Here is a 25,637-nt window from a genome sequence, read left to right as displayed (position 1 = left end):
CTGCCCATGGACACCAACATTATATCATCCAATGCCGAATTGGTTAAGCTAAATCTTGCTTAGACGTTCAGTCGAGTCATCTTATCGCCTTTCTGGTGCATGCATTTTGTTATTACTGGTTGCTGACGCGATCGGGTTCAGGGGCCAGAACTTCTGGGTAGCGTGATCAGGCGAACAAGACACCGGACGGTGCAGCACCCGGGAGAGTGGCGAAGAAAAGACGGTTATGTGCAATTTTTACGTGGTGAAGTATGGACATGGGCAGGACATGTAGTGCGAAGAGAGGATAACCGATGGTCGCTGAAGGTAACAAACTGGATTCCAAGGGAAGGAAAGCGTAGCAGGGGGCGGCAGAAAGTTAGGTGGGCGGATGAGGTTAAGAAGTTCGCAGGGGTCAAGTGGATGCAGCTAGCACAGAACCGGGTTAAGTGGAGAAATATGGGAGAGGCCTTCGCCCTGCAGTGGATATAATCAGGCTGATGATGATGATGAAGTATGTACAGGTCAAGAAAAGAAAACACGGCTGAGCTGAGCTGCAACTCAACTTAAATATACTGCTTGATGTCCCCAGCTAGGGAGCTGGGGAAATAGAGTTCATGGAAATTTCAACTTGGGCTTCAGTTTTATTAGTGCAGGGTTCACATTGCAGAAAGAAACTCTCGCAGAGCGTATTGCGAATTTTGAATGTATATTCGGTATTACAGCCTTACCAAATGTTTACCTTTAGCCGGCGATTCTATTCTTTCAGGGAAAAAAGGCTTTACAAAAGAATTCCAGAAATAGAAGTCGTGGTATTCGCGTTTAATACTGCAATAAAAGACTCTTGTCAGCATTTGATCATAATTTAGGTCTTCTCAAAAAGGAACGAGGATTAATTAAGCTATTTTCCACTTGACTATCCACAAGGAGAAAAATTTTCTCTACAGCGCCGGCATATTTATTGCGATAAAAGTAGTAAATTTCAAATGTTACACGTTGCAATTGGATGAGTTGCAAAGTTTATCGAAAAGAAAGACGCAAACTATAACGAGGAGTCGTATCCTGTAAGGGTGGTAAGGACTACCATTGAGATAGCATCCAAAGAATGGAAAGCACTTATTGAACACTTGAAAATCTACGCCAGAGTAGAAAATAGTTAGGAAAGTGGGAAGCTGGGAAAAGCGAGGAAATATTGCCTGTTAGCAACATTCTCCTCAAAACGGCGCTCTCGGAACGTTTAAATGGAGTAATGCACCTGCATTTTGACACCTCTCAGTCCGCCGGCTCCTGGGCTTACGTACTCACAACAGGAAAATTCGAGCTAATAAGACCTATTCGCAATTGCAAAATATAAATATGAGTGAGATTCGACCAATGCCTTTGGGGAAGCATTGCGGACGCGAACCGATGGGGCTGCCGTCGAAACCGCAAGAAGGGAGAGGGGAGGAAGACACCGTCACTACCATCACTGCCATAGACAGTGATGGTGTCTTCCTCCTCTCTCCATTCTTGTGATTTCGGCGGATGCGCCATCGAAGACATCACTGCCGCAGACAGCCCCGCCGGGGTGGCGCATTGGTTACAGCGCTCGACTACGGTGCCCAAGGATGCGGGATCGAATCCCGGCCATGGCGGCTGCTTTTCGATGGAGGCGAAAGGCAAGGCGCCCGTGTGCTGTGCGATGTCAGTGTACATTAAAGAACCCCAGGTGGTCGAAATTTCCGGACTTCTCTACGACTTCTCTCATAGCCTGAGTTGGTTTGGGATGTTAGACATAACAAACCAAATTACCAGGACAGAGAGGGGTTAATGGGAAATATGCCAAATAAATGGCCGAAAAGAATGGGCGCGCGTCGCTATTTGTGGCGACAATCCTTCACACGCTGTACATCTGGCATGCATGTGTTAGACGATTATGAAAAGGGCAGTTCCTCATGCAATCGCTTTCAGTTAGTGTTGTCCAATATACTAACAACAGCGCTACGAAAGCTGGCGCTAATTTTCTTACGCAGCAATCAGTCAGGAAAGCGAGGATTTATACAGGACACCGAGAGAGAGGTACGTAAATTTTATCCGTTTACGAATCACATACCGAGACGCGAAAACTAGACTTCTTAAAAGAAAAAAAAAAAAATAGGGAGACGCTCTAGGTTCGCCCTAGCCTCTAACTACGCCTTTTCATTCCGCGACTTTTTAAAACTATTTTGTTTGTTTTCTTTTGTCGAAAGGAAAAGCGCAGTACCTGTCGAGCTCATGCACGGCTGGTCTCGAGGGAGAGAGCAAACGCGCTCTCCCTCGAGACCGGCCGTGGCTCATGCAACACCTCAATTCCCTCCTTTCTCCTTCTTGTGCGCTGCCATATTTTCTGCTCGGCTGCCGCACCAGCCAGGGAGAAAAGGAAAGGTCACGGCGCTGCTTTCCTCGTTTAATTCTTATCGCTTATTACTACTGGCCAATACTCCGTCCAGTCGCACAATGCTTATTTTTCCAATTTGTAATCGAATTATTTTCATTTCGGAAAATTTCCTGCAGAGACAGACAGTTAGCAAAGGCTGACGCAGCCTGATGACTTTTGGCCTCTCTCTTGTGTAGTTCGTGCACTGGACGGAAATGCAATGTTATTCTATCTGCGCGTGCATTCTATGAATATGGCAGTCATCATTCGGCGGGCAGCTTTTTGTACACGGCAAACATTAACTGGAAAAAAAATCTAAATAGCAATGTAGACTCACATACTTAATTCAAAGACGAATATCGAGATGTGCCAAATTGGCTACAGTTTGGGAGATCGAATCAACTCGAGTCTCCACCGTATTATGACAGTGGCCGTGCAGATTTTGTCTCTATAAGCGTGCGAGGAATATCGGCTCGGGTATACATCACGGTCACTTAGGCGGCAGCTGTTCATATCCGCCGACTGGCACTCGAACAACACGCTGCTTGGCTTTGCCTTGTGCGATAGTCCAAAGGACGCGGAAGCCCTTTGCGAAGGTACTTCCGTGGCAACTCATAAGTGAAGAGTTTTCTTCTTTGCAAGGGCAGACTGTAAACTGACCTTTTTGTTAGCGTCCTTATATAATCGTACCTTGCAGCCTTTGATCTAAATCGCGGACTTACATAGGTGCATGTTTGCCGTCGCTTACTTGGTCAAGGTGATGAGATCACCTCTCCGTCCCAGACGGAGGCCGTCGGTCAGATGCAATCTGGCGGGCACGATCGAGGTTCACAGACTCCGCCAGGACCTTGAAGGCGCCCATAAGGTCGTCCTTGCTGACATGCGTATTGTACGATTTTATTTCGGCATTCTTCCTTTGAGGGAAACCAAGCTGCGAGATTCCTTCTTGCTCCAGCCATATTTTCAACCCTGTTTAGTTAGTGCACTGTTGCTCCAGCCATATTCTCAACCCTGTTTAGTTAGTGCACTGTTGATCCAGCCATATTCTCAACCCTGTATAGTTAGTGCACTGTTGCTCCAGCCATATTCTCAACCCTGTTTAGTTAGTGCACTGTTGCTCCAGCCATATTCTCAACCCTGTTTAGTTAGTGCACTGTTGCCCCAGCCATATTCTCAACCCTGTTTAGTTAGTGCACTGTTGCTCCAGCCATATTCTCAACCCTGTTTAGTTAGTGCACTGTTGCTCCAGCCATATTCTCAACCCTGTTTAGTTAGTGCACTGTTGCTCCAGCCATATTCTCAACCCTGTTTAGTTAGTGCACTGTTGCTCCAGCCATATTCTCAACTCTGTTTAGTTAGCTAGTGCACTGCAACGAGAACTCTCGGTCGACTCACTGGTTCGTGCTGGCTTTTCTGCTTTATGGTGAGCTTGAGTAGAGGTCAGCGAGATGTCTTGGAGAAGTTTTTTGCCAACAGTACGCTTTGAAATGCGCCACATCGAAATGATTTTCGAAACTAACCGGTGTGGCAATCAGTACATATATGCAGGCAGGTACTGCCGGAAGAATCGTAGTTTTAGTGCAGCCTGAGCATAATAGGATTTCCAGAAACACCCGAGGTCATCAAAATTGATTTCGCCGGCATTCAATGGATATGTTACGTATTCAAGGCTTAGCTGTTGTAAGAAAACCTTTAAAAACGTTTGTCTTTTCCCAGTGTCAGAGCGAATGACATAATTATTTCTCGAGGTTACGTTTCTAAAAGGAGAAAACAAAACTGCCACTTTGTGAAAAAAGAAAAAAACTAAAAAAGCCTCTGCATGGTGTGCTTACCACATTGAGATCGGCACTTGCACTGCCTGAATAGGATCATCCATGGATGTTCTGCAGGAGTGGTATAGAGACGTCAGAACTGTGGAATCCTACCCACTTCGATAACACATGTTAAAGTCGTGTAATGAAGTTGAATCTCGACACAAAAATTGAACCTTAGTTGTGCAAGATATGACGTAGTTTTCTCGAAAAAAAATCGTATACCATTACAGGTAGAAAATATTGTTTTTAGCAAAGAGTTGTAAGTTTGCAGACCTGCTGCTTGCGCAAAAAAAAAAAAAAATTGTGATTCATTACGTTTTACTCACTGAATCTATGCAACTTTTACTTTCATAAGAACTATTAAAAACCAATTTTCTTTTTACAATCGATTTAGTAAAAATCGGAAACATTGCTCCAGGAGCGATGCGCCCTGCAAGAAAGTCCATTTTCAACTTTAAATACTAGCATGATTTTTTATGTTTGCATTAAATATTTAATTGCACTAAAATTTTAAATTACAAAAAAATCACGCGTCTAGCGCATTCGGGTGCCACGACTGTGCTGCTCTTAGCCGTGGCTTGGGTGAACGAAATCAGCTGCAGCCTTGGCACATGCTCCGTTCGCAGCGGCAGGCCGATATAGTATGTCTGCCATGGTTCCTTCGCCTCCATGGGCCAGTCGGCACATGTGACGGTGCAAGTTGCAGCGAGCGCGGTGAGCTGGCTGCAAACATCGCCAACTTATTAGCCTATCACTGGAACTAAGTCCTCAAATCACGACCGCAGGTGATTTTGGTTCACTCAATCCACGGCTTAGAGCAGCAAAATAGAGACGCGCGAATGCACTTGTCACGTGAGTGTTTTTGTATTTCGCGGGCTTTTTTTCTTTTTTTTTTTGGAGATGAAAAAAAGATAGGACATCAAGCGTGGCGGAGGCGTCAAATGCATCTCGCGTTGGGAGCTGGATTTCGGTCTATTTTTGAAGGTTCTTATTCTCTCGCGAAGTGATATAGGGCATGTTATGCTGGCGGAGGGTAATGGTACGAAGGGGAGCAAGAAACCCTGACATCACTTTTACCGAACTGGAAAGCTTCAAACTGATGCCATGTAGTTCGAACTTCATAGTTTATACCTTTTACTTTTACTTTATTTTACTATACTTCCTATTTAATCAACACTGCACTGTTATTCAGTCGTCATCTTGTCTGGAGCTAAATGAGCGGACACGCTACAAGAAGCCGCGGATAGGGGCCGCGGAGAGGTCAGAAATTTGTCTGTTGAAAGTCATTGTATGTACCTTGTTCATATTTCTTGCTTATAAATCTGCTTTCCAATGATATCTCTCAATTTTCCGCAAAATATCAAAGCACGAAGAAGAAGCCAACGGGAAAGAAGAACGTATCTTAATTGAATTGATAATCCTTACACAAGTTCGTGAGGATGTTCAACCCAGATACTTTGTTCGTTATATCCGTGCTTGTTATAAACGAACGTCTCCACACCGATGTCAAGCTGCACCGCGACAGAAAGTTTCGAGCTCAGAAATAATCTCGAAACAGTTATACTTATTGGTATGACGTGCGGGACGGGTTTTCGGCGTTCCAACTCTACACATTGGTCATCAGAGACGGCACATATAGTGCATGGCTTCGAATTAATTTAGACTGATGGGTGTCCTTTCGCACGCGCTAACATCGCGAATATTACATACGGGACAGAATCCAAAAACGCGGGTTCAAGTCCCAGCCACGGAGGCTGCTTTTCGATGGAGGCGAAAAGCAAGGCGCCCGTGTGAAGTGCGATGTCAGTGTACATCAAAAGAACCCTGTGTGGCGGAAATTTCTGGGGCCCCCTTATAGCCCAAGTCGCTTAAATATTGGACGTTAAACTATATCAAACAAATCATCTAGCTGTCTTTTTTTTTTTTTTTTCGGGTTTCAGACACTTATCTGCGTCTCGATGGCGCAGTCTAATCCGATCATGGCGCGCGCAAATCATTTTGATTATGATACTTTTTAGGCAACTATGGTGGGAACATAACGCTTGAGTGCGACGGGGCCGTGTCTGTGTGCTTCAAACTCCATAGTTGATAAAGTTTAATGATGATGATGATGTGTTCATGACTGTTTTTGAAGAAGGAAAAGCTGGGCGCAGTTAGTGTCTCACTTCTCGGCGGATGGCCAAGCCGTGCCCCCGTGAGGGCAGGTGGTGGCGTTAATTCATGGCCATTTACAGGACTATAGGAAAGGTCCTATAGTTCGGGACACGTGGCTTCCGCGGAAGGTCGGGTCCTAGCCACGAGAGCTATTTGGCTCTGTAAGTAGAACAGCCAAACAGTTAGGGCAGCCTCCCAGCTCTTTCGGGTAGGTGAGGAGAAAGGGGATAATCGGCGTTAGAGGGGCATGTCCACACCACGTGGCGCACCTCAGAACGCGCACCCACAATGCAGGCACTCCCCGTTAAAAGCCGGATTAAGGTATGGCACCATTGCCGGGCACGTACCGTGTTGGTATATAAGAGAAGAAGCAAACGCTCCTTGCTTTTGGTTTGGTTAGCCATTTCGCAGGAGGATGAAAGCGGTTATGCTGGGTTTGATACGATATAACAAAATCTTTCTAAGTGATAGCCCGATGATCTCAGGCGGCGAGTGTCGAGGCTATGCCCGGTGGTGGAGCGCGCGGGCTGTGGCGTCTGCAGCTCGATCGTTTCCCTCCAGTCCCGCACGTGCTGGTGCCCAGATGACGACACGTATGTCCAGGCGATCCCGGTACTCGCATCTATGTAAAATTTTGGCAGCGCTTCGAGAGATGCGTCCTTGTTCTAAATTCCGGCCGGCTCCCCGGGAATCGGTATATGATAACCCGGGAGTCTGGTTCTGCACTGGCGAGTGCTATATATGGCGACCTCCTCCGCGTGTGTAATGTTTGGGTCACAAAATATGAGCCGCTGAACGTACGTGTTTTTTATAGATTACTGCGGCCCGTCCCCCGTGGTGTGGGCCAACGCAAAATCCGTGTAAAAGAATTCGTAGTGATGCGATCGTGTTCTGGTGGATCAGGCGGACAAGACATCGGACGGGGAGCAGCAGGGGGAGTTGGCAAAGAAGCATTTATACACTTTTTATATGTCGAGTCAGGACTGTGAATACAGTTCCACGCATTAATATAGCGCACGTAATCCCCAGTTCCCTAGCTGGGGAAAGGTAGTTAAACGGGCCCAGTCCAATTAGCGGGGCCCGCGTGGTCAACAGAAGCCCGGCTCACTGCAACCTCCTCGCAGCTCTTGCGATGAGTGGCGAGGCACGAGGGTCAGCACTAGATGGATGGGTGCATAGTGATTTTACCCTTTTCACCGGACGGTAGCTTACGCCTCCTAACCTGTAATCCCCCCTTTTTCCTCCCTTAAAAAGCAGCCCGTGTTTCGTAATTACCCCTCTCCCTTGCCCTACTCCACCAATCTCGCAATCGCCCCTTCGTCACACTAACTTGTTTCTCATCTATTTGTGCATCTTCCCGAGCAAATCCCAGCGCCCTCTCCAGATCTATCTGTTTTCCGTCTGCGATGTCAGGTTGAAGCACGGTGGGTTGAAATTTCCTGCATCTCAGCACTATATGCTCGATCGTCTCTAATTCACCTCCACAAACCGCGCATAATACGTCTACTTCTTCAAATTTTGCCCTGTACATTTTCGTTCGTAGGACCCCTGTTCTAGCTTCGAATAGTAGTGAGCTGCCTCGTAAGTTGTCAAATAGATTTTCCCTCCTTGTGTCCTGCTTTCGATTTCTATCCACACTCAGCTCCGATTTTTCTTGCATTCTTGCCTTCCACAACTGTCTTTCTGTCTCTTTTACTCCCCTTTCCACGTTAGTGTATTGCTGTGTCCCGTAAAGTCGTCTCATCATCATCATCATCATCAGCCTGATTATACCCACTGCAGGGCGAAGGCCTCTCCCATATTTCTCCACTTAACCCGGCTCTGTGCTAGCTGCATCCACTTGACCCCTGCGAACTTCTTAATCTCATCCGCCCACCTAACTTTCTGCCGCCCCCTGCTACGCTTTCCTTCCCTTGGAATCCAGTTTGTTATCCTCAGCGACCATCGGTTATCCTCTCTTCGCCCTACATGTCCTGCCCATGTCCATTTCCTCTTCTTAATTTCTACTAGAATGTCGGTAACTTGAGTTATTTCTCTGACCCACTCTTCACGCTTTCTATCTCTTAATGTTACCCCTACCATTTTTCGTTCCATAGCCCTCTGGGTTGTCCTCAACTTAAGTAGAACTCTCTTGGTTAGCCTCCACGTTTCAGCCCCATAGGTGAGTACAGGTAAGATGCAACTGTTGTATACTTTCCTCTTGAGCGATACCGGTAATCTGCTAGTCATAATCTGCGAGTGCTTGCCAAATGCGCTCCATCCCAATCTTATTCTTCTTGTTATTTCCTTTTCATGGTCCGGATCTGCGGTTACTACCTGTCCTAAGTAGACATATTCGCCTACTACTTCCAGTATTTCGCTACCTAATGCAAACTGCTGTTCCTTCCCGAGGCTGTTGAACATTACCTTAGTATTCTGCATATTGATTTTCAAGCCTACCTTTCTACTTTTCCTGTCTAGGTCATCAATCATTATTTGCAGTTCATCCCCCGAGTTGCTTAGCAAGGCAATGTCATCAGTGAATCGCAGATTACTGAGGTATTCTCCGTCTACCCTTATTCCTAGCTGCTCCCCTTCCAAGTCTCTGAATACTTCCTCTAAACAAGCTGTGAATAGTACTAGGGAGATTGTGTCTCCTTGCCTAACACCTTTCTTTATGGGAATTTTGTTACTTTTTTTTATGCAGAACTATGGTTGCTGTGCAGCCACTATATATATCTTCCAGCACTTTCACGTACGGCTCGTCTACCCCCTGATTTCGCAATGCCTGCATCACCGCCGAGGTTTCAACTGAGTCAAATGCTTTTTCGTAATCAATTAATGCTATGTATAAGGGCTGGTCATATTCCGAGCATTTTTCTATCACCTGATTGATGCTATGGATATGATCGATTGTAGAGTACCGTTTCCGAAACCCTGCTTGATCCTTTGCTTGATTGCAGTCTAAAGTTGTCCTCTGTATGTCGTCTGTATGTACTTAAACTGCTTAAACCTTAGCTTTCGGGTTCTGTTTGCCCACTTTATATTTATGCTTTTCATGTACAAGTATTATGTATACCTTTCTTGCCCAGAGTTTTTTCACCGCACCGTTTGTGGCGATGTCGATGTCGTGCCTGGTTAACGACGTAATCTCGGTACCCGTAGAAAACAGGCCGTCGGCTGAGGTGTCACGTCACGTGCTCTTGGGAAGGTCAAAGCTCTTGACCGGGAATTTCGCGGCTGGGGAAAGGAAGGTGGGGGGAGGGGTAATCAGAGTCCAACTCCCGTTCGGGGAACAGGCTTTTTCCCATGGCGGAATAAAGACATGACGAGGGCCGCTTCACCCGTTCTGGCCGGCAGGGTAACATGACCGCCACAACACGTGGGAATGGAACGCGCCCGCCGTAGTCGCTGTCCTCGATGGCCGCCGCCAGTCTTCTGGAACCTCCTTTCCTCTGCTTGCGCTTTGTGGGCAATGTGCAGACAGTCGCTTTTGCCTGCTGACGATTTGTTCAACCGCAAATATTGGTTGTTTAAGTGCGCCTCGCTGCGCAAAGGGAAAGTTATAAGATAGAACTCATGTGCCGGGTTCGAACCTGGGCACTGCCTTTTGTCGTGAAAAAAAGAAAATGAGAGCTGGGGTGTGATTCCAAAATCTGTTCAATTCCCTCGGCGCGGTAACGTCAAAATTGTATATAAGGTGACGACTACGTCAACTTACATCTGACGTCCTGTGAAGTCCTGCAATGTAACCTTATTATTATGTACAGATTCAAGCTTTAACCGGCCAATGGCAGAGAAGGCGATGGAATGGAATAGTTTTTGGATGGAATAGAATTGTTACATTATTCCACCCCTGATTTTGACCAAAAGAAGACGCATTCCTCGATCGACACACGAGCCGCTCCTTGATCGAAGCGAAGAAACGGTAGAGAATGTAAAGAGAATGATGTTTGTGGAGCGCTACGAAATAATTTCGACTATCCGGGTATCTTTGTTTGGTTAATTTTAGGATTTAACGTCCCAAAGCGACCCAGTTTTTGGAAAACGCCGTAGTCGAGGGCTCCGGATGAGTTCGACAATACGCGTGGTTATTTAACCCACAGCATACAGCCGCCTTGCCTTTGTCCTCCATCGCAAAGCAGCCGAGGCGGCCGCGATTTTACCCTGCGCCTTTGGGTGCAGTAGTTGAGCGCCCTACTGATACCCTCGTCACATGAGCAGTCACCGCGGCGGGGTTTGGTGATCTAGATCTTTAACGTGATCATTCGAAATGCTGTGCATAACATCATACACGCGCTATCTTGCCGCATCATCTAAGTGCGATCTTCCTTTTCGTGGCGGTTTTGTAAGCACGCATCTGTACCTGCAGGCTATGTGATCTTTTGATCCTCTGGCATAGTCGATTCTGAGTACTTCTTCTTTTTTTTTTTTTTTTTTTTTTTTTTTGTACGCAAGCTTGCCATAAGGCATATTATAGGAACTCATGTAAATGTTTTTCCGTGAGCGAATCTCTCGACCTGGCCTGCTCGTGCAGGGTATGTGGCTATTTGGAATAGGCCTTTGTTTTGTCATAATAGCTGCTTCTATATAGTTTTGTTTTCCCCGCTTCTTGCCATTAGCGGGTCCACACAGCGCCTCTTTCCCTCTTACTTTTTTTTTTTTTTTCACTCCCTCCTTCATATTTTTCCTTATTGCGTGCTTGATTTGTTACTGTGCCTTGCCGTTTCCGCCAACTAATTTTCATTTTGCTCTCGACAGTGAAATTGACATTTAAAACAATAAATTTTACCGCAATGAACCATCCATAATCTTGCGTTGAACTTGTAAACGAACCAAGCAAAATCACGGCCACTCAAGGTGGATCAAGTGAACCATAGCTCAAGCAGCCTCAAGCAGTCGAGCAGAAACGACCACTCGAATCGCGCAGAGCCTGCTAACGTCGGCCTCGAAACGCGTCGTTGTACTGGCCACATTGTGCACTTTAAAATGGCCGCCGTCAGTTTCGAGAAATCGAAATTGCTCAAAATGCACACAGTAGCCTGAGAGAAGCGTAGCCGCGTAGCTGCTGCACTCCGTGCATTCTTGCGTACCTTCGCCTCTCTGTGGAATTTGTAAGAAGACTGCAGAGTCTGCGGCAGTGCACTGCTTGGCGTCGCCTTCACGTATACGCTTGGACAAGAAGAGGTGCAACGCATTCGGAATCCTGTGCCCGGAGTGGTCAAGGGAAAGGCAAGAAGTAAGCGATTCATCTCGAGAAAACGATTATCATAGTGTGCTCTACGGTGGTCGTCAGGTGCTGGTGGCAAAAGAAATGGGCTTTTAACTTGTCACAACGGGAACGTTATTGCACCTCGCAGTCAACTGCGTGGCGCGTTTGCAAGTTACTAGAACCATCGATCCACCTCCGGGTCAACTTCGCTTTCCAGCAAAGCATCGAACCTTCAGGAAGGCATTGCGCGCGTGGGTACTGCATTACTGCGTGTTCAGATGCATGCATAAGCGGCAACGGTACAGGAGGTCAGTGCCTGCGTTGCTGTCTGCACTGCTTCCCAGGCTATGCATTGAAGGTCGATTATGAGCACAGCAACTGTGCATGCAACTGACGACTTGACTGTTTTTGAACGTGCCTGCTGCAGGAACATTTTAGATGCATGCAAGAAGAGCGAGCGACGCGTGTCTGCTACCTGGGTAGACGCCAAAGCGCTAATTAAGGATTGCATCTCTGGTCACGTTACTGTTTTGCCTTTTGCGGTGGGTGTGTCCGGCGTTGGAGCAAGACACGCTCCGAATTGCGCAGGTTTCGTTTGTGCCTATTTTGTTTTGGGTATCCTTTTACAGACTCATGTTTCGTGGTTAGTTTATGTAGCCGCCGCGGCATAAAACCGGATTTCTCTCTTTTCTTTTTTTTTTTTTTTTTTTTCACGAAGTTGGGTACGCGGGCTCGCTTAGTTTCGAACGGCCTATTCTTTTTTCTTGCTTTCTTTTTCATGGAGCGTTTGTTTCGTGTCTGATATGTCATTTGATAGTTTGCCGCGTCGCTTTCTCCTTGCTTTATGTGATTGCATGGCGCTCTGCTAGCAGTCGCGAGCTTCGCATTTTTTGAGAGCTTTTAGTGTTATAGCTTCTTGCTCTAGCGACAGCTTGCGTCGCAAACGTCAGCGTTCTTGCCGATAGAAACTGCCAAGAATCTCGCATTGCAGTACCCGCACTTGAAAAGCTAGCGACACGTAGTACTACAGTGCGAGCTGCGTAAAAGAAAAAAAAAAAAAAACTTGAGACAAGAGGCACTTTTCTGCTACGCACCCAACAGCAGCAGCTTTTCTCTCATTAGTGACAGCTGGTTAGTGAGCTTTACAGCTCGCTCTTATCTACATCTACATGTAGATGCATGCACTCTCTCCTACATCGGGCTGCCATTTTGGTGCAGTTTGTTGCATCAAGTGCTGATTTTCCATTTAAAAAATTGTTTAATGTTAGTCATTTAACTAAAGTAACTATAACTAATGACTAATAGTAGGCTTGCTGCAGGATAAGTGTAGAAGCCTGATAAAGTTCGTCGAAATCTTCTTTTTTGCATTTTGGGCGTGGTTGGGCTTGTGGTGTGGCAGAATGTTGAAATATGCGTCTATGTTCATTACATTTGAGCCTCGTTTTCACTTTGCATAATGCAGATATCTTTTCATATGTGTGATATGTCTGACTTGCTCACTGATGTGTTCACAAATTTAGCTACCTAGACAGTGCCAACAAAATCATCTGCTATGTATGTGCACTGCTGGACTGTGCACTTAACCTAACACCCATATTTCTTCAATGATCATTAAATCTCTGCATGCAGAATTTATTCTTGTTGACACTATACATGTCTTCTTATGCAGGCATTGTAAAGCATTATTGATTCTTTAAGTTAAAAACTGCTCACTGTTGCAACATGAGTCACTGTTTGAAGCATTTACATTTGTACAATTTGGGCCATAAAATTGTGGAACATGCTTTGATGATCGAGCTCTAGCCTGGTGCATTTTTGATCAGTTAAGACGGAAAGCTGCTCGTATCAGTTTATGGCGTAAGGAATCGATGGCTGTCAAGTACTAGTTATAGTGTGCTTCTTTGTAGTGACATAAGGGTGGTGTGCCTGCTTTTGGTGCTGTTTTTTTTTCATTCTTTGTGGTTGATGAACTAACTCACGCTACTGGAACTTCAGATTATGACTAGCAGCTTACCGGTATCGCTCAAGAGGAAAGTATACAACAGTTGCATCTTGCCTGTACTCACCTATGGGGCTGAAACGTGGAGGCTAACCAAGAGAGTTCTACTTAAGTTGAGGACAACCCAGAGGGCTATGGAACGAAAAATGGTAGGGGTAACATTAAGAGATAGGAAGCGTGCAGAGTGGGTGAGAGAAATAACTCAAGTTACCGACATTCTAGTAGAAATTAAGAAGAAGAAATGGACATGGGCAGGACATGTAGTGCGAAGAGAGGATAACCGATGGTCGCTGAGGGTAACAAACTGGATTCCAAGGGAAGGAAAGCGTAGCAGGGGGCGGCAGAAAGTTAGGTGGGCGGATGAGATTAAGAAGTTCGCAGGGGTCAAGTGGATGCAGGTAGCACAGAACCGGGTTAAGTGGAGAAATATGGGAGAGGCCTTCGCCCTGCAGTGGGTATAATCAGGCTGATGATGATGATGATGACTGGAACTTGCCTTGAGCTTGCGTATCCACATTGTTTTTTGGAACATGGGTAGCAGCGAACATAGTAGGTTCACTACGTGGCTTTTACTTGAATGCATATTATCTGGCAAGTGTGGCAGCTTCCATCTTTGGTTTCGTGTGGGACTGCAGGTAGGCCTGCCGTTGTTTGGCATTGCATGTTACAAGTAAGCTCCGGGACGCAAGTTCCTCACCTTCTTTTTTTATGAGATTAAGGTTTAATGAGTGGGTGCTGGCTTTGGTTCTTGCTTTGCCACCGAAGTGCACGTCTATGCCACATGCTTAGACCTACTTGCGTTTACTCCCATTTACAGTGAATGGCGAGACAGGCTGTCATATTTTAGTTGTGTTGTGTATTTATTAGCTGAGCCTTGCTGTGAGGTGTTCCTTATCTGAAGGAACTGTCTATTCTATACCAAGAGTATGCTCAACAGGATGAACATATAACCGCGTTCCTTTATTTTTTTTTTCTGCATTTCCTGTGCAAGTTCTGTAAACTCAGGATGGGCAGCTATAATAAGCACTGGCAGCTGGAACAAGCATTTGCAGGTCGAGTCTGATGTGTGTGCAAGAGTAAAAGTTTGAAAAGAAAACTGAATGTTTGACAGGAAATCGGACTTTCTGAAGGGAGAGAACATTGCTAGATTGCATTCCTTTCTTCTTTTTTTCCGAGTAATATTGAATGGTCCTGGAACAAAGCGGCATGTGTCGTAACTAAGCATATATAGTGTTCTTACTCAGCCCCATGCAATTGGATCTTTTAACCTAGTTTGCAAGGTCTGAATAAGGTGAAAGGTCACCAGGTTTTTAAATCCACTTTACATTCTCATCAGACTCAGTGGGCATAGTGATGTACATCTGACATTTATGGTTGTTATTTGCTTGAGTATCCTAATTGCTATTGGAAGTAAGTCTGAGGCTACTCACTGTGCTCCCTTGTAGTCGGCTTCTCTAGAACCTTGTAACAGTAGGGGCGGGTTTGAGCAACCTGTCAATTCTGTTGCATAAGATTTTGGCTCCCAGTGGCCAAACAGCTCCCATATTTCTCAGCCATTGGAATGCAACTGTTCTAAATTTTTATTTAAATAATTGAATATGCACTTTATAGGGCTGTGTTTGACTAGGTACACGTGATAAGATGCATATTTCCCTTTGCAAATAGGGCCGAAGCAGACACTACGGAGAAAACTGAACTGTTGGATCTGCAACCACAAAATTCATGTGCTTTCAAGGAAACGCTCAAGCTTGGGAAATTTGTATTTGGATTAATGCTGACAAGTTTAGCTTTTCTGGGGTCTGAAAAGGGCATGATCAGCCAATTAGGTCTCATAAACTTCTGCAGGTGAAAGGAGTTGAGGTGATCACTCCTTGTCTAACAGAGCAGGCTTAAAGCCAAACAGGTCTTCTTTTCTCAGGAGCTCTGTTTTTTCCCCATGCTACGACTCTTTCTTAAGTAAACCCCTGTCACGTGGATGCCTTTTAGCTGTATTGAATTGAGGGGATGCGAGGCTATCTGGCGAATTTCATTTCGAGAGAAAACGGATTGCATACTGTCACACAACATGCAGAAACGAGGAGGGGGGCTGGTGGTTGTGGCTCCTCGTTTTCATATATGCATTTTACTACTCTCTGTCACAAATCTCTTAATTTGTCTCTATTGTCTCGCGGCTACTCATTAGGACACAGTCGTAACAATGTCATTATGAACAAGACCAGGCGACATAAATACAAAGCCCTGCTATAACCATGCCATACGTATGTGCCTGCGTGGCCAAAGGGTAGCATCTCGACTCGGGATCTAAGGGTCCCGATGGATGTGGTTTTCATCTCATCGTTCTATTTCTGTTTTTAAAAACCTTTCTCTCCTAATGCACTACAGTTACGACTAACAATATAATTTACTAGCGCAGTAAATATTGGCCGTTTTCTACATTTGGTTTCGTTTTGGGTCGGTCTTAATGCTGGGCTAATGAGCTGCATTATTTTGTGAGCGGTGTTGATATTAGGAGACCTTAGAGGTGACTGGGTAGAGGTAGGGCATGCAATGCCACATTCGAGATGCCAACAGTTTATTGATGTTGTTTAACTGCTGAATCCAAGAACATGGGCATCACATTCCTGTGGAGGTGAAATGCTGAAACTCTCTTGTGTTCTGGGCGATTCAAGTGCATGCCAAAAGAGCCTCTGTTAATCAAAATTAGCCCACAAATGTTCACTGTGGCATAGTGCATGTCCAGCTTCGAGCCCCACCCACCATACCATACTACGCCTGGTTTGGAAAGTGGAAAAAAAATGTTGTTTTTAATCACAAAAAGTGAAATTTCAGAATTACGTAAAACATCCACTAGTGACTGAGAGGTCTGCCTCTAGCTGGCCAAGTTGATTGTTGAGCTCCTTTCACTGGTTTAGACTCATTTCCTCTTGAAGGGTTGCTGCATGACACTGTAATTGCCTCTCTCACGATAAGCAGTCCATTAAGATTTGCAAGTGACTGAGTTGCACTTGAGGCTGTTGAAGGAAAAGCTTGCGTGCCACATTTCTCTTCCTTGTGTTACTCTAAGCAAGAGCAACAATGACCAGCTAATTTGAGAGCAGCACATTGTAATCTGTTGCGATATGCACAAATAATGCCTTCAGTATTTCATGAAGCTGTAAAATAAAAGTACAAAGGAAAGAAAAAGCACTAGAAGAAGGTAGCAGTAGCAAATGACCTGCAATTATTGGGATCAAACAGCTGCATGAAATGCGAAGTGGGTGTTCCGTGCACGTTTGCAGCGTCTTTAAACGGCACTCTTTCCTATTCCTTCAGACATAGATGTTGCACACCCAGAGCGCAATGGAACACGTGTTGGCATGCATTTTATGAATGGCAGTTGCTTTGGATGGCTGGAAAGTTGCCACAGAAATTCATCTTCACAACTTATAGGAAGACTCTTTTGTCTGAAGGGTGAGAAAATGATGTTAATCTGAGCTTTTTGGCTTGTTGTTAATGCCACTCGGAAAGTTAGGACCGCACGGTTAAAGGAAGATAGGAGAAGGACATTATGCTGCTGTCCACGTTGCTCAGCCACGCTTTTTGTTGTGGAAAAACGTTTCTACGAGGTTTATCATACAGGCACTTACTTATAGCTGTGTGTTTACAGTACTGTCTACATTAATGGATACAAGTGTCAACGAGGATGTTTTTCAAGGTGCCTGTGTGCTGTGCGATGTCAGTGCACGTTAAAGAACCCCGGGTGGTTGAAATTTCCGGAGCCCTCCACTACGGTGTCTCTCATAGCCTGAGTCGCTTTGGGATGTTAAACCCTTCAAACCAACCAACCAACCAATCCTTGGATGTCCCTTTGAAAACCTCTAAGCTGTGCAAGCTGGTGCAGTGTCTTTATTGTTCTGTACAATCTAACTTAATTCATCGTTGTTATGCCAACTGCTACTGCGTGAAGGTTAGGGTAAGACTAGAACACCGTGAGCCAATAGCGTAATTGGCAATAAGAGAGCTCAAATTGCTTGGAACTTGTGCACTAATTCAGCTTGTGTGGGCTCCGCAGTTTTCATCTCTTGGCTGCCATTCTCACTGCTTTTACCACTTCAGTTTATCGTAATAATTGCGCAATTCATAGCGAGCAGAAGTTATTTTCAATTCAATCAATTCAGGGCTTGCTGTTCTCATAGCATAGGTGCTCACTCGCCGCAGTAGCGGCACTTTCACTTTATACAGGTGACATTTTTGTTTTGCTTTCTGTCATGGGATTCTTGCTGCAGTTGTGTGTGCGACTCGTTTATCATTTTTTTTCTTTTTCTGAGGAAGGTCAGTGGCAGAGAACAATGTCTTAGGGAATGAGGAAGGAAAGAGCGCGGGTAATGTTGTGTGTCATTAAAATAACGGCGTGCTATTAGGATAGAATTAGAAGGTTCGGGGGGAGTGTGGATGTGAAGCAGATAGTGGTGCTTGCTCAGGGTACGAAGGAAAGACAGAAGAGCTTAGAACAAAAGAAGTAGGTCCTGCGTAGTGATGAAGAAAGCACACTGCAGTTTTTTTTACTGTGTTACGCATTGTCTCTGTCGTGGTCTCAAGGCAAGCACATACCGCTTTTGATTGTTGCATTCTGTCTGTTGGACCATCGGCAAGGTCATGTGCTATGCACAGAGGCACAGAAATGCTGGTTGCTACCGCCTCTTCTTTTTTTCTGCTTGTTTCGTTCTGGTACCCTCGTGTCGGGATACAAAGGTTGGTTTTTTCTGCACTTCCTTGTTGCAGCTGCTCTTGATTTCACTGGAAATTCATGGTCGCTAACAAGTTTGTAGCTATATGGGGAATAGGGCACTTGCTAATTCTGGTATTTTTTTGCTTGTCATGCTTTTGTGCACTTTTAATGAGCAGCAAAACCAGTTCAGTAGCGTGGTTTGCTTCCCACGGTTTGGTGCCTGTGCTGTTGGTTGCCTGCTGTACATTTCATGTTGTGGAATTCAAGAGGGAAAGCACATTTAAAAAAAAATGCATTGGGGAGAGGATTGAAATTTATTACATGCAAACCTTTTCTGTGGAAGGCTTTTTTTTTTCTTGGAGTGCACAAAACTAGATGCTCTTGAGGATGCAGGAGCATTGAGTATTTTTCACTACGTAAACTGGCTGGTAGGTTATGGCCAGTTCTTGGCCACAAGCGGCGGACTCATCGCTTTCACTCTTTGCAGTTTTTTTTTCCTCGGAGAGTGCCCATTGCATATGGCTTGTTCAACAACTACGCATTGTTGCTGTCAAGCCTGCCAGAACCAGCCAGCATTTTATCATTGTTTGGCCTTGTAAGAGGAGCGGGAAGGGAGGGAACGGTCAAGTATTTTCACGGTCAGACTCGCACGGTTTGTCAGCTGAAGCAGATGCTTCCTTTTTGCGTAGCAGACTGCTATCTTCTGTGGTGCATTATGTGCTGCCAGAGATAAGGGGCACGTGTACTGGCTGCCAACGCACATTGTGTTAACCGTCTTGGCGCATCTCCGATCTATCTCTCGGCTGCTGTAGCAGACGGTTGTTGCGTCGTCTGCTTGCAGTGCTCACGTGCAGCTTCTGTTGTTGTTGCACATTTCATTTCATTGGCTGGCACTTTTGAGCCTGGCAGTTTTGCTTTATTACACGTCTCGTTGGTGGGGGTTACAGCTATTATAAACCCCCAGCTTCATATTTTCCCCGTATTGGTACCACAGAGACAGGACATAGTGTCACTGCTGGCCTGACGTGTGATGTTGCTTTTGGTAGCGTGGTGCTGTTACTGGAGAAGCAGAGTTGGTGAAGAGGTTCCAGCGACTCAGGGCAAACCAGATGTAAACTGCCATTTCCTTTCTGTATTGTTTTACTTGCTGATCAGGTCGCACAAGGACGTTGTAGTGTTCAGGTTTCGTGTTTTGCATGCTCTGTGACGACTGTTTTCAGGTTGTGTTTTTGCCAAGATCAATGTTGCAGAGCCTGTTGTGTGAAACGCTTCCCGTGTTCTGAGTACCTGAGAGTGTGTGTCCACTTTGAGACGTTCTGCGCAAGTGTGCAGGTAGATTTTCAATTTTTGGCGCTTCACAGTCTGTGTTGCTTTTGTACATCTGCTATGGTAACTCAAGCTTAGGAAGAAGCAGTAGTGCTTGTCATGTGGGACTTGTGTCAGACTGGTTGTTCTGATGAACGAGTGCAATCAGTTTTCTTGGTGCGTTTCTCCTATTCCTGAATGATTGTCTGGTCCTACATTGTGTGATATTAATAATTAGGTACCTTGATGCATAAGGGTGATGTTAGCAAACTTTGCCGTAGTCTAAACTTGTAGCAGGTTACTGTCTCGAGATATGATGTTGCTGCATTGTCACTAAAATGCCCAGAATTGAATCCTAGGAGTTTTGGAAGAAAATTTGAAAATGTAACGAAACTGGACAGATAAGTGCATTCTTGCATTTCGTTGCCTTTTTAAACATAGCTACCACGGTTACTTTGCAGCGGAGAGCCTTGACCGCTTTTTGTCTGTAGTAGGATTTGCTGCTCGAGTATGCTCTGAACATTTCTTGATTTGCGTGTTTGCTTGACATTGGTCCTTTTAGCACACTTTGTGTCACCACTCGGAGAGGGCTTGTGCCTTTACTCTGTGACAGGTTCCTTTTGTTTTATATTTTCATTTTTGCACGCTTCATACTTTTCCTACCACTTTTCTTCCCTCAGCGTCTACTTTCCGGGCCGAGTAACATGTTGCCGGCTTTTACGCTCTGTTCAAATTTTCTGCCTTTTATTGAGGAGCTTCATCTCTTTATGTGTGCTTTCGCCGGCAGTACGTAAACCTCTGTGTGTTCTCTCCTCCCAGGGCCCGACATCCGTCCGTAGAACAGGAGGTTGCCACGGCAGGATGTGGACAGTGCGGCTGGAGGGTGGGCCACGCCGCGTGAACCATGCGGCCGTGGCCATCAACGGCAAGGTGTACTCGTTCGGCGGCTACTGCACGGGCGAGGACTACAACACCCGCAAGCCAATCGATGTGCACATCCTCAACACAGGCAGGCAGCCCCCCCCCTGTTTTCTTTCGTTTGTGCATGCAAGATGGTGATGAGTAGTCCCAAAGTGACTCGGGCTATGAGAGGCTTCATAGGGGATAATTTCGACCACCTGGCCTTTGTCATTTCCAAGAGCAGGAATTCTTGCCAGAAATCGAAAGCTATCACATGTCATTGAAAAGTTGAAAAGCCAGAATGCACGTGTCTTTGCTCTCGACTGTCAATTGGTAACTAGCATTACTTTGGGTTAGAAAGCCATATTATGCTCTGTTTAGGTCAGTCTGCACCCGTGCATTTTTGTGATGGAAGTGTGTCGAAGGAACACTGGTCAGCATAGGCACTCAGTCTGTGTTTCTGAATTGTGTTTGAACGGCATTTATTGCTGAAAAAGTCGGATGGGGCATTTTCTTTCCTGTTCAGTAGCTTCAGACTTGTAAGAGGGGCAGTGGGTTGCCCGCTAGTTCAAATGTGAGCTTTCTTATTGCTGCATGCTGCATGTAGTTAATTTGAAGGCCTGGCAACATGCTATGGATGAGCCATTTAATTTGTTGCGCTATTATTAGTGTGTCTGCTTTTTACTTTTTTGCCTGTGCTTAGCAGAGTTAACTGTTTTGAATTCATTAAGGGCCCACCCGAGCATATATGCATACACATATATATATATATATATATATATATATATATATATATATATATATATATATATATATATATATATATTTTCTGCACAGCATGGTACAACAGAAAATGACAGGAAAGTCATTGTTGTGATATTTGAGTATGGCAGGTGGGTGGAACAAATAAAAGCTTCGAAAATTGCCACTTGCTGAAAAATGCAATACAAGCCACCATTTTTGTTACTGTAACAGCACTTGACCAAGCATAGCTAGATGCAAACAAGACTTGCAGCGCTGGTACTCTGAGTAAAAACGGGACATGGAAAGGCTTAGCCTTACGCCAATGCGAGAGTAGTGGCGGAGCCTTGGCTTGATTTGCCTTGGCTTGACTTCTCTTGGCTGCTGTGCAGTGTCCCTCCGGTGGGCGCTGGTGCAGACGCAGTCCCACCCTGACGACGTGCCCTTCCAGAGGTACGGTCACACGGTCGTGTCGTATGGTGACTACGCCTACCTCTGGGGTGGCCGCAATGATGATGGGGCCTGCAATGTTCTCTATCGATTTGACACCAGTGAGTGACCTTACTTATTTTTTACTCTCAGTGTCAGGCAGCCTTGTGTGATTGTGTAGGCTGGCATATTTGTTTTGACAGACGAGGACTCGATTCCTAAGCTTTTTTTTTTTTTTTTAAAGGCATGCGGGGAAGTATGGTATGAATGCCTAAAATGTAATCCGGTTTTCAAGCATGAATCCATGCAATAAACAGACAGAACCTTTGTGATTGCATTCCATGTGAGAACGTCTGGCCCTGTTGAATTAAGTTCCGCATCGTTTAGCTGGCAGTTGTTAATTCTGATCTCGCTTAGGTTTAATATCCAGTTTATTGAAATTGACAGTATGAACCTGTCGGTGGCGAGTCTTTCTCGAGCCAGGCATGACTACACTAGGTCTTAATTTTGATGACGCGAAGACGTTTACATAGAAAATGTTTTGCGGGTTAGTATTTTTCGATAACAGGTAGTATTTTGTGCTCTGTTTTGGCGGTAAGGTTTGCCATTCAACGTTTTGAGTTGACGCTGTTGGTATTCCAGCTCCTCATAAGCATAGTTTTAGTCAAGTGTGAATGACCAAGAGCTGACCATGGTGTTATTTCTTTAAGAACGCCGAGAATGGGGGAGGATTGATTTTACCGAACATTGAGGTCTTGCCTGGAAGCATAAATGCAAGACCAACATCGACCCCTGTTGATATGAATAAACACAAAAGCAAAAGAGAACTGTTCACGGTTTTGTGAAAGTAAATAGGCTCGTTTCAGAGGTGTACAGCTACTAGCTGGAACCTTTTGTAGTATGAACCCTAGTCAGACCCATTTGGCCCTTTTTTAGTTGCAATTGCCAAAGAGCAGGCCGAGGATTATCATTTGAAAATTTTTTTTCCCAAGCACCCAGTTAGTCGGTGTCCCTTCTTAACTCTTGTATGCCAGAATGTCGGGGAAAGAATAGAGCTCTGGAGCCCATCATTTGGAAGAGGAATTTGGTGAATGGCATTGGACATGGAGGGGGAAAGAAAGCACACAACTGGGAGTAGAAGTTCATCAGCTTAGACTAGAACGAGTTTTCCTTATGTGTAACATGGTCAATTCCTGATAACTCAAGCTCTTATGTCACCGAAATGTTTTGGATGTCAAATTTAGGGGAACATACTCTCACAGTCATCACTTAATCTTAACAGGATCAAAGTGTCAGCTCCAACAAAGCAGCTATTTGAATTGAGCCAATTCAGGTTAAGGAATGAACTCTGTGAAGTAGCAGTGGTGGTGGTTATAATAATAATAATAATTGGTTGGTTCACAGGAAGGGAAGGGCGCAGTATCAGTCACACTTGTCTCCGTGGACACCTTAACTATGCTGTATGGAAAGGGAGGAAGGTCAAGTGGAAAGAGAGAAAGAGGAGTCGGTAGTGGAGGGCTACGGAGTAATTTCGACCACCTGGGGATCTTTAACATGTGCTGACATCGCACAGCACACGGATGCCTCTTCGTTTCGCCACCATCCAAACGCAGCCGCCGACGGTCGGGACCGAACCCGGGTACTCCGGCACAGTAGTCGGGCGTCTTACCACTGCATCACCACGACGGGGTGGTAATATAATGTTGGCAAGTGTGATATTGTGTGGCCGTCGATCAGCCTCACTCTAATTTTTTGCCCTGTTGAAGTTTCAGTTTAGTATGCATTGGTGTTAGTTTAGTGTACTTTATATGAGAGTCTGCTGGCATCTTAAGCGTGTACTGTGTTGTTGCAGTGCTTTAAAGCGAGGAAAGCAGAAGGACCATTAATGGCTTGACTTTAACAGCCTGGTGATTGAGCGTATAGTGGTTTGGGATACCCGTGCTTATTGCTTGGCTTCGTGCTGGTTTCCCCACCTGTGTCGTAATGTCATCATCATTTACTAGTCTGCGTAGCGTCGAAGCTGCAGTTGTCTACGGTAATGTTTAGAGTTTGCCATTTTGGTGACATATTTGGTAAAAAAAAAAAAAATGTGTTATGTTGCTCAACTTAGCCAGTCCGCTTATTAGTGTCTGCATTCTGGAGTTGAAAGGGGACTTTGCTTGTTTATTCATTCATGCATGCTTCAGGATTTGTGCAGGCATTACTTAATGGAAACCAAGGATGAAATAGAGCATACAAGAAGGAAAAATAATAGCATACATTGAAACATGCCTAATAGGGAAAGATCTGAAATGCTACTGAAATGAACAAAACAAAAAGGGCTTGTATACTAGCAGCACTTGAGTAACGAGATAGGCATATTGTTACATTCGAGGCCTTCACGAAAGACTGGATATTAAAGGTGCTGGCTTTGTGCGCACACATACCATTCACTTCGTCTTCTTCCATAGTACATAATGCATAGTCTTTGTCTTTTCGGCGCGTTGCATTTCCCTCTGTGTAGCTGAAGCCCACCGCGTGGGGCTTCAAGTGTGCAACTTGGGATAGTTTTACCTTTGTCAAACAGTGCCCTGCAATAATGATACATACAACCTCGTTGGTCACATCGCTAATAAAGGTGATGGTGGTGTAAGAGCCCGCTACAGTCAGAGGGCTCGGGAAAACAAATGGAAATGGCATGTAAAGTTTTCGTTTTTATTTCCTTGCCCCACTCAGCTGTCTCGGTGCCTTCTCTCTCCTCTTTCTCAATGGACCGTACCACTTTCATTCCACACCTGTAGCCACCCTCTCTTTGCGCCACTTGGCTCCAGTGCTGTCTTAGAGCTGGCTCCTCCTAGCAGCTTACGAGCCTGATGTTGAAACTTGTTCTTTTTTGCTATCTTGAGCACCCAAAAAAAAGGAATGTCATTGTATTTCAACCTTTGTTCCTGAATGTAACAAGAGATGCTTTCTGAAATGGATAATCCAAGGAAAAAAGTTTGTTATATCTGTGCAGATATGGTACTGCTATTCCCTTCAGTCGTGGTGTTGCCATATATGGGCAGTTGGGTGCAGATTTAGGAATATGCATCAATCTTTCAAGGGCTTTGCGACTCTAGGATCTCTAAGGCGTGTAACGTTATGAGACCGTGTGACGTGACAAAATGTACAGGTGCCGAGAGCAGTGGAAGTAGGTAAAACCCACAGCTTCCTATAAGTGCTTAAAAAAATAGCGACAATAAGAAAGTGACTACGAGCATGTTAGGCTGCAGAGAAAGAAACCTATAGCAACAACATAACATTGGTTTGCATTCCACTATTTTTAGGGTGGCTTAAGCGTTGCTACAGGTTTTTTTTTTCCTTCATTTTCTGTAGTGTTTGGTAAGCAGCTTCACTTTTGCAGCCGATTCTGTTTTTGGACACATGCTGCCTGAGCCAAATATAAATGTTTCATGTTCCAGCATTACTATGGCTGCGTGAATCACCTTTTAAGAAACTTGGTTGAATCTCTGATAGGAAGCGCAATACCAGAGTTCTTCAGTGCTCCTAGTAGTCATGAAGAAGTGTGGTTTGCGGACAAAAGAGGCCGTGAGAGGCACCACTGCTGATCGAGAAGTCGCGAGCGGTCGGCAGCAGCGGCAGCGTATGCAACTTCTGCACCCCGTGCTGTTATTTTTGGTGTATTTCTTTGCATGAAACTGAAGCCGAGGTCCTGCATTTTCTCCAGATCCGTAATGATAGTCCAGTTGACATTCAGGAAGGCAGCTAGCCAGTACAGCTGCTGCCTGTCGCGATCGTCTGATTGCTATGTGGCAGTTTCTCAGGCTTTTATTTGGGCGGTACATTTGGCGGCACCGATAGCAAGAACTTCTTGGCGACAGTTTTAAGAACTGAATGTCCGCCACTCTCGGCCTGGTCAATTTAAAATTGTCAAGCCCACCGGGCAAGGCTTCAAGAATGCAAATTGGGATAGTTTTATCTTTGTCAAACAGCGCCCTGCCATAATGATACATGCAATCTTGTTGGTCACATCACTAATGCGG

The 25,637-nt window shown here is 45.2% G+C and overlaps 1 protein-coding gene across 3 annotated transcripts in view; it reads left to right on the top strand.

The window, feature by feature from the left end:
* The window catches only part of LOC146175983 (kelch domain-containing protein 3-like), an 82,721-nt gene that overhangs the window by 32,457 nt on the left and 24,627 nt on the right, over positions 1-25,637 (top strand). Inside the window, exons 1-3 of one of the 3 annotated variants that reach the window (XM_084582342.1) lie at positions 11,249-11,560; positions 20,365-20,554; positions 21,579-21,737. In XM_084582342.1, coding sequence (XP_084438468.1) covers positions 20,407-20,554; positions 21,579-21,737 — 307 coding nt within the window. In that variant the 5' untranslated portion in view covers positions 11,249-11,560; positions 20,365-20,406. Of the gene's footprint in view, positions 1-11,248; positions 11,561-12,001; positions 12,122-20,364; positions 20,555-21,578; positions 21,738-25,637 lie in introns of those variants that run through there. The other 2 variants (XM_084582343.1, XM_084582341.1) reach the window with 2 other exon arrangements.

Source organism: Amblyomma maculatum, chromosome 10 (assembly GCF_055883805.1).
Source record: "Amblyomma maculatum isolate TAMU_Amacu chromosome 10, ASM5588380v1, whole genome shotgun sequence".
Classification (NCBI taxonomy): Eukaryota; Metazoa; Arthropoda; class Arachnida; order Ixodida; family Ixodidae; genus Amblyomma; species Amblyomma maculatum.
This window is presented reverse-complemented; position numbering and strand designations above follow the sequence as displayed.